The 10,021-nt window shown below is 30.6% G+C and overlaps 1 protein-coding gene across 1 annotated transcript; it reads left to right on the forward strand.

The window, feature by feature from the left end:
- Nucleotides 1-243: 243 nt before the first annotated feature.
- LOC143545719 (transcription factor ORG2-like) lies at nt 244-2,187 on the forward strand. Its single transcript, XM_077037552.1, has 3 exons — nt 244-591; nt 715-1,119; nt 2,113-2,187. Exons 1-3 carry the CDS (start codon nt 244-246, stop codon nt 2,185-2,187), a joined length of 828 nt encoding a protein of 275 aa, XP_076893667.1.
- Nucleotides 2,188-10,021: the final 7,834 nt, after the last annotated feature.

Below are 10,021 nucleotides of genomic sequence, written 5' to 3' on the forward strand. Positions count from 1 at the left end.
ATTAGATATGTTGTAAATTTTAATTTATAGTTAAGAAACTTCTTATGAAACAAAAGCTTCTAGTTTTAGTTGTAAAACAAATGCATCAACTGACACATTTAATTAATTCCAAGATGATATATAACTCAATTTATTAATGCACGAGGATACATATATATGATACTTGTAAGAGTATAAATACCCCAACAAATAATCACCCCTCTTCAAAATATATCCAAATAACCATTCCATAAGACAGAAAAGATGCTAGCATTATCACCTCCTTTGTTCTACACTACCTATGGGTGGCCTTTAGAGAATATCACTCCCCAAAATCTTCAACATGAGTGCAATAATATTACTACAAATTTTGAAGCTAATTCCTACAATCCCCTTGTAGATTTCTATACATATAATCAAATTCAGCATGATTTTGCACCAGAAAATTCTATTTCTGTTTCTTCTGAAGGAACTACAAATGAAAATGCTGGTGAGCCTATGAAGATGGCCAAAAAGCTAAATCATAATGCTAGCGAAAGAGATCGTCGTAAGAAGGTTAACGAATTGTACTTGTTTCTCCGTTCACTTTTGCCAATGTCAACTGATCAAAAGGTAGTTAAATACACATCTTGTATACTTGTATTATGTATAGTTGTATGTTTGCCTAGTTCATGTAAATAAGTGATACACTTACAATGAAACATGCTAAATAAGTACAAATTAATGATGTGACAGAAAAAGGTAAGTATTCCTCAAACAGTATCGCGCGCACTCAAATACATACCAGAACTACAAAAGGAAGTCGAGGCATTAATACGCAAAAAAGAAAAGCTTTCATCTTATTCATCAACAAGCAATAACCGAAGCCAAGATTATCTCAGAATCAAGAAACGAAGCGATAAAAGTGTTATACTTAAAAGAAAATCATCGGTAATTTCTTCGGTGAGAGTTTTAAATGAGAAAGAAGCTGTGATACAGCTTATTTCCTCAACAGAACATTTGAGCAAGAACATTAAGGATGTTGGTTTCTTGTCTAAGATTGTGGAATACTTCGAGCACGAAGAAGATGTTGTTTTGCTAAATGCGACGACCATCAAAGGTTCTGGAGAAGGGATGACCTTAAGCACTCTTCATTTTCAGGTACATACACACTAACTCTACTGCATTATGTTCATTATGAAAATTCTTTTCACTAAATTAATATAATCTACTCAGTGCTAGAAAACTGGGTATTTGCGACTGCATTTTATGACACAAATTTGGCGTCTGTCTTTTGGCTGAAAGCACAACGGTTAAAAATAGTGACCGAGCCCATCAGAACATTCGCATAATTTGTGTCGACCTTTTCAAATCAGTCACAAAACTGGCATAAAATAAAAATGGAGTAATACAATCAAAAATTTAAATCTCGGCCATAAACCGTTCACAAATTTGTGAAAAAACATAAATTAAAATCTAAATTTGGGTCACAAGTAGTTGGTAAAAAATAAAAAATAATATAAAAAGAAGGATAACATATTATACATAGTATTAAAAGGTGATGTCCGTGTCAAAATTCATTATTTTTTTTGTTTTATTAGTTTTTTCTTAAATATGTTAATTGATAAAATTGTTTTTGGGTTTAGTTTTGGTATCGTAACAAACCGAACCGATACCAACCGAATTCACGTCAACTTGCCGCATCAACAACGTTGTTTTACCTGCCCGAATAAATGTAATTTTAAATATGTTTTTGTTTTCTATCATAAGCTATACAAATGTCGCTACTATTCTCGTCATTTACTAATTTATTGTTTGGATTTAGTGTCGGTACCATTACGAACCTAACCGATTACAAGGAGTATCTTTATTTGAGACTTTTACCAATTTCTAGTAGTGATTATAGGCACGACTTAATCTTTATGTACAAAGAATGTCACTGACTTATAAAGGATTGGGGTTGTCACTTTAATTACTTGTTAGTGTCAAACTAAACATGCGAACATCTTTTATGTGTTAATTGCTGGACTTACTATAATAGTAGGAGTTTATAAATTATAATATTTCAATGAATGAATCATCGCATATGTTTCCAATAATATTGTATCATAATAATTAATAGAATTAATAATAAGACCTCATTGTGTTTAACAGGCTCAAGGTGATAAGAAAATAGAGACTGAAAGGTTGAAGGAGAAGCTCCACTTTTTCCACCAGCAATCAGACTAAATAGCACTTGGCCATGTAGTTATATAGATCACCTTGACTGTAAAACCTGTCTATTTGTAAATACAAGCTAGTATCTACTATCTAGTGTGGAATGATAGTAGGAGTTTATAAATTGGAGTAATATTCATTATCATTCCTTTATACTTTACATTGTTAACTGAACTTAATTGATTAGTAGTTATATTTACTAAAAGGGATTTGACACTTCAAACATGATTAAGTTATAATGGATAAAACTCAGATTGGTTCCTTGGAAACACATGTGATAATAGTAAGCTACTCTAGAAGAGTACCAAAATTGATAACACGAAAATTGAATGTCCACAAATAATGTTTTTTTGTCATCTTGGTATCAAACGAAAAGAAGATTCTATATTGCAAACACCTCATTAATGACCAAAAAGCTTTTGAAACGCAAAAACAATTTCATCTAAGAACTACTTGTGTATCCAAATATTTTATGTGAATAATACTGAAGTCCTGCTACATATTGTCGTAATAGAAGTCTAGTTCTTTTACAAAGTGAGCTTAGAAAGCTTAAGTTAAATCAAGGTGCTTATGTGAAGAAGGTCTTGCATAATTTCTTCATTAATAAGAGAAAGCTATGACATCTCCATGACTAAATACATTAAGAAAGGATTCACCATAACAAGTGCTAAAGTAGGAGATGTGGTGGATATACCATATGCTAATAAATGAACTAATTTGGAAGTCTCATGTATCTAATGGTGCGTGCAAGACCTAATATAGGCTATGTTGTTAGTGTGGTGAGGAGGTTTCTTGCTAAACAGAGAAATTGCATTGGAAGTTGTGAAATGGATTCTTAGGTACTTAAATAGTGGCTAGGGATGTAGGACTAGAATTTTGTTATGGTCATGATGAAGAAAGTGTGGCTCTTGGCTATGTGTATGTCGATTTGGCAAACGACCTTGATAGTTGATAAAGAGAGATTTGTTACTTGTTATGCATTTAAAGTTCTTGAAAGTCTAGTCAATTGGAAAACATCATTACAAAATGTGGTAGTTTTGTCTAGAACTAAAGTTGACTATCAGGGCCAGCCTTGGGAATTCTTGTACCCGGCCGAGCTAAAAATAATGTCCTTTAAGCCTTAACGTACTAAATAATGAAAATATTTTTTTAAACGACAAATAATGTAAATATAGTAATGACTATATAGCCTTTACCAAAGCAGTAAAAGATGTTTTACATGTACGTGAAGGGCTTTATTTGTGATTTGGGATTAATCATGATCCAGGATTAAGTAATCGTATGTGATAATCAGAGGGTGATAAATTATGCTATCGAATAATTCAAATGTATATCATGAAAGAACCAAACATATCAATGTAAAGTTACATTTCGTCAGAGATCGATGTCATAAACTCAAAAGAGGTGATCAGGTTGATAATGATGGTTGATAATGATGAGAATGTACGTTGTTATGTTAATAAAAGCATTATCACGTCTAAAGTTCTTGTAGTTCTACCTATTTGCTCTTCTTGTACTAAGAATTAAAATGGCTAAACACAAACTTTATATAAACATTTGCAACAGAATAATATACTACGATAAGCAAAATGAAAGTCAAAGATCAAGCTTAGGGATGATGAATATGTTTGTTGAATGTTGCACTTGCAATATTCAATCACCTTCAATAGATTAATAGAAAAGTGATCTCATAGCTTAATTAATAAAAAAATGGGTTCAAGTTAAATAACAAAGTAATTAATGACATGATCAACTTGATCGAGTTAACAATTTTATTGATAGATCTCTAGAAGACAGGGACAGTGACACCCTCCCAGGGTTAGAGTAAAGTGTGGATGTCGCATGCCATGTTAAACTTGAATTGAAGCCATCGATGGTAAGCTAACTTTAAACATGTGCATGGCACAAGCTCCACGTGAATCCATTCCATTTCTATTGTATCTAAATTGTACTAATTATATATTTATTTATTAAACAAGGTTTAAGTTCAAGAAAGAAATCAAATTATTGCAAGAAATGAGAGAAATAAATATGAGCCACTAGTTTTATTTTATATTTTAAATATTTAAAAATAAATAAAAAAGATGTAAATGCAATAATAAATGCACTCTCTCTCTCTCTTCAATCAATACACCTAATATAACCATAATAAATATCTCTAATTAATATATTTAACTAATTTAACTATAATAATTAAAAAGATAAAAACACTACTTTAGTTTTATTTTATATTTACACATTCTTCATTTTATTCAACATAAATATAATTTATTTATATAATACTATTTCTTTATATTAAAAAAATAATTTCCACTTAATATATTAGCATATATCAACGTATTTAAGTTTAATAAATATACAACCTACACAAAGTTATATAACCTACACTTGTTTTGAGCAATAAAAACCTACAGCATACAAAAAACATATAACTTACATATGTAATTCGACATCAACAATTATATAAACTACACAAAGATACACATACCCTACACATGCGTAGGTCATATGTTTTTCGTATGTAAGCTATATGTTTTCTTATTTTTAGAACAAGTGTATGTTATATGTTTTGTGTAGGTTGTATATTTTTTATTGACATTTAATGCAACCATGTGTAAGATAGTTTTTTGTATTATTATGTATCACAATGTAACTACGTGTTGATGGATATTTATATGTTGAGTTTGAAGAAATTGGTTTTGAAAAGAAATTAATGTATGAATAAATTGTATTTGTATAAGATAAAATTTTCGTGTGTAGGTTATATGTTTTTTGTGTGTAGGTTATATGTTTTTGTGTGCGTGTGTATTTTATTGATGATGAATTTTGTGTGTAGGTTAAATATTTTTCGTGTGTAGATTATATGTTGTCTTATTCTTAAATCAAGTGTAGATTATACGTTTTTGTGTAGGTTGTATGTTTTTTGTTGATATTTAATGCAAATACATGTAAAATTGTTTTTTGGTATTATTCATCATAATGTAAGTATGTGTTGATGGATATTAATATATTGAGTTGGAAGAAATTAGTTTTGGATAGAAAGAAATTTTAATGTATGAATAAATTATACTTGTGTAGGATAAAAATTTAAGAAACAAAAAGTAAGTTACAAAAATAAATGAGTTCTTAATATTTTCTAATTATAATAATTTAATTAGTTATATTAATTAAATAAATAAGTATTATAGTTTATTAGTTATATTAATTGAAGAAAGAGAATAATTAATAGTTTCTTTATTTAGCTTTAAACATTTAAAACTTAAAATAAAACTAGTGGTTCATATTCATTTCTTACATTTCTTGCAATAATATCATTTCTCTCTTGAACCATCCCCTATTAAACAAAACTCATATTTAAAATCCAAACTGAAGTTGTTAATTGGTTTTAAAAATTGCGAATACAAAAGTGTAACAGTCGGTCTTCCGTATTAATATTGTTTGCTTTGTCCTCGAAGAACTCACGGAATTTTTTTTGATTGTTCAAGTGGGGCTACTCCTCCTAATACTACTCTGGTACACCCACGCACCTGAGCATATATATTTAACCGTTAAGTGCACCTCTCATTCACTAGTATAAATTAAGCCCATAACACATTGGTGAACTAGGAGGCGGTGCATTCTATATGAACCAAGTATCTATTCTGTTCACGGTCGATGTGAGATTGACATAGGGTGTTACAAAGTGAAGAGATTTTAAGTGTTTATTATACAAATAAAAAAGATGTCTAATACGATTACTTTTTTTAATGGAAACACAATAAGGTGTTTGATTAAATAATATGGTTGAACTATAAAGAAAATGTTAGCCTTAATTGTATCATCAAGTTCGATACGAAGTTACGGGTCATTTAAGTAATTATAGTATAGTTTTAGTGAATAATATAACATTTGTAAATCAAAGGGCCTGGTAAGTATTTGTTAAAGTTGGTTAAATAAGCACCATATAGTTATATAGCCACCAAGTAGTTATATAACTGACATGTAGTTATAAAACTGCTATTATATTGTGTGTGTACAACGTTGATGTAGACAGATTGTAAGAGCGGGTCTTGTTCGATTAATAAAAAATCGTTTACGGTTACATCTCTTCTTGTTGTTCATTGTTGTGTTCTTGATAAAACGGTTGTTTCAATGATCTCCTAGAGGCCTATTGAAAAAGATGAATAAAACTGTAAAATTGTTATATTTCATGTATTCCTGATCTAAACTTGTCAAATTACATATTCTTTTTCATATCACACTTAAAAACCATTGTATATCATGCATACAAAACTTATGTTCCAAAGAAATACGTAGTTTTATAAGTTTAGAATGGGATTTATGAAATCCCCCTTAATAATAAATGGATAATGATTATACATTATTTGCTATATTTAGTATAGAAAAATTTGATGTAATTAGTGGACTAAACCCAATAAAAAGTAACTCAAATTTAGTGTTACATTTTAACTAGAATCTTGATCAAATCATCAGAACATGTTAATATATTAAATGTAAATTTATCATTTCTTTAACTGGATAACTGAACAGGAAAAAAAAGTGCCGATCCAAGGATAAATTAAAGTCCAAGATGATGTGAATATGAATTTTGTGATGCAAGATATATAAATTCATAGTTACCAAATGTATATATACACTAAGTCATCATCCTTAATCTCTCATCAAACTTACATCAACATATTGATCATTACCTAAAATAAAGCAAAAAACTAAAGAAATTAAACATGCTAGCATTACCCCCTCCTTTGTTTTCCACAACCTATGGGTGGCCATTAAATCTCATTACACAAAACCTTCAACAGGATTGCAATGAAGCAAATTCATATCATGATTCACTTGTTGATTATCCTTCAAATATTCAAATTCAACATGATTTTGTACCGGAGAATTCTATATCCATGTCTTCTAAAGGAGATTTAAATGGCAATAATGATAATCTTATGAAGGTGGCCAAAAAACTCAATCATAATGCCAGTGAAAGAGATCGCCGTAAGAGGGTTAACGAATTGTACTCCATTTCTTCGTTCACTACTCCCCGTATCAAGTGATCGAACGGGACTTATACATATTAATTGTCTGTTTTTATTATTTCAAATTTGTTACTCTTATGATATTCATAATTATTGTTAATATGCAACACACAGAAGAAAGTGAGTATCCCAGGCATTGTGTCGCATGCACTAAAATACATACCCGAACTACAACAGGAAGTGGAAAGACTAAAGAGTAAAAAGGAAAAGCTTGTGTCGTGTTCATCATCAAGAAATATTAGGAACTTAAGTGCTAAAGAAACTATGATCCGAAGAATACTATTGTCCGTAGATTCATTTGTAAGTGTTATAGGTGGGAAAGTAGTTGCCTTCCAGCTAATTTTTTCATTTGATTATATGAACAAGAATATAGGCTTGTTATCTAAAACTTTGGAGTACCTAGAGGAAGAACATAGTCTTGTTTTGCTGAATGCAACTACCTTCAAGTGTCTTGGAAAAGAAAGGTTGCTAAATACTCTTCATTTTCAGGTGCATACACACACATATATATATATATATGTCATCTGTTACAAATAGCAAACTATTTCATCCTATAAGTTTCTTGATTATCCTTTTTTTTCTCCAAAAATTGGCTGTTTAGAAATGAGATTGATACTTCTAGGTGCTTTTTAACTTTTGCTGTACAGGCAGCTCGCTATCCATGTGAGCGAACTCAAGGCAAATCCGGCATGCCCTTTTAGAGTTTGTTGAGGTGCCAAGTGAATTCAACAAGTTTGCTAGCGGATTGAGCAAGTTTGCTGCTGTGGCAAGCAAACTTGTTGAATCTATACTTGCCAACAAGCAAACTTGTTGATTCACTAGCCCCTCGGCAGATTGTAAATAATATATTAGACTTCACACAATTTCGCTCAAAGAGATATGCAACTGACTAGAAGTAAACTATTTATTTAAATAATATTATATGAGCATATATACTAATAATAATAACTATCATTAAACAAAATTATAACACAACATTTTATTGAACAGGTGCATAGAGAGGGTATAATAGAGGCTGAAAAGTTTAAGGAGAAGCTTGTGCAGTAATTATCATCTTAATGTTTGGTCAAGGAAGATGGTCATTTCAAAAAAATGAACAGCTAGCTAAATTGTTAAATTTAACACCACTGAGACCAAAAGTGAAAGCAAGCAATAAAATTATAGATCAAATCTGTAAAATCTTTTGATAAGAGACGAAATATGTAACCAGCGCAAATCCGTAATCTAAAACTTGGTATTAAAAAAATAAGATGAACTATTTTTAAGAGGACTTTTGGCATATTCAATTGCGAAAGAAACGCCAATAAGGGCCGGGTTGAGATCCGTGTGTTTTAGATAAATGGGTTTAGGCGAGAAGCCCGAACTGAAGAGGCTTAGAAACGCGATATGTTTTCAAAATTATTCGTTTATTATTAGGTATAGAAGATAGAAGATACATCTATATTTATAATTTTGAAGTGTGGGTATAAATTAAGCAACTCACCATTTGGGCTTCTGGTAGCGTTTTCGGACATTTGGGTATCAACTAATTGTTCACTAGATTTTTACTGGGCTTTAGCTGAGCCCAATATTCAACAAGGCCCACTTACAGACGTGGGCTGACTTAAGTTTGTTTAGCTCTTCATTAAACTTTTAAGGTACATACTAATCTTTAAATTCTCTCCTCATCGATAAGAAATCAGAACACTATTTCTGTTACAGAATTTAAATAATTTAAATCATCATCCTATAACTTCTATAAATACCTCACCAAAGTGTAAAGTAAAAAAAAAGTTAAACAACAAACTTCCTCATTTACCTCACACTCGCAAGAATTTAAACTAACAGCCTCATCATGGCATTTGATTCTTACTTTTTTCGGAGCAAGTACTCTTGCCTTTTAGAAATCGTATATAAAATGTGTGTTAGGATCCCAAGCAAGAAATTGTATTAAAATCGTCATATACTCACATATTAGGATACTAAGAAAAAAATATTCTTTTTATACGAAAAATGCCTTTATATTAGAATCCAAATTAGGCCGAAAAAGGTTTAGCCAGCCTGAGAATCATTTCCATTCCCGTAAATGTCTACATCCTAAACACATTTACGTTTAATGGCTTCATTATAACGAAAACTAACATGCAATGAACCTTTAAACAGTATGATATCCAAAATACAATAATTAAAATTGAACAAATAGGAAATTACTTCACTATTTTATTACACAAATCAAAATGAACCAACTGTTAGAGAATAATTAACACTAATAACTTTCCACTTTGAATTACGTTGAATATATGTGCCCTAATTGCTTTCATGCGACCCTACTTGCATTTTAAAGGTGTGTGTCACAATATCAGCATTGTCTCTTTCAAATGGTCATTTTGTTATAACACTTGACATACCCCTGTCACCTAAGTACTTCGAACCCCCTTACAGTGATATTGACCATATTTCAGAGAGCACCCATTAGTCGGGATTCCAACCTGAGATCTCATAAGGAAACCAAAAGAAAACCTCCTGACCAACCCATCAAAATGGTAATGGCTAGTTGGCGACCCTACTTACATTTTACTCTTAAAATTTGCTAAAAAAAGAAAGAATAATTAGTATATTAAATTGAACGCTTAATTCATTAACACATTATAAAGAATATGCACCAACTTGTGGATAAACTCCACTAGGATGAAGTTCTATGAATCTTTCCATAGATATGATAGTTATAAACATATTATTGTTAATGGCTGTTGTAAGTCAAGGTTTTAATATTCTATCTAGGTCCTAAAATAAACTTATGTCTTGATTGCTTTAGTTTGTCAACTTTTTCTGATTTG

The sequence above is a fragment of the Bidens hawaiensis genome, unplaced genomic scaffold, assembly GCF_021521415.1.
Source record: "Bidens hawaiensis isolate Kalapana, Puna unplaced genomic scaffold, B.hawaiensis_p1.1 tig00014033_1, whole genome shotgun sequence".
NCBI lineage: Eukaryota > Viridiplantae > Streptophyta > Magnoliopsida > Asterales > Asteraceae > Bidens > Bidens hawaiensis.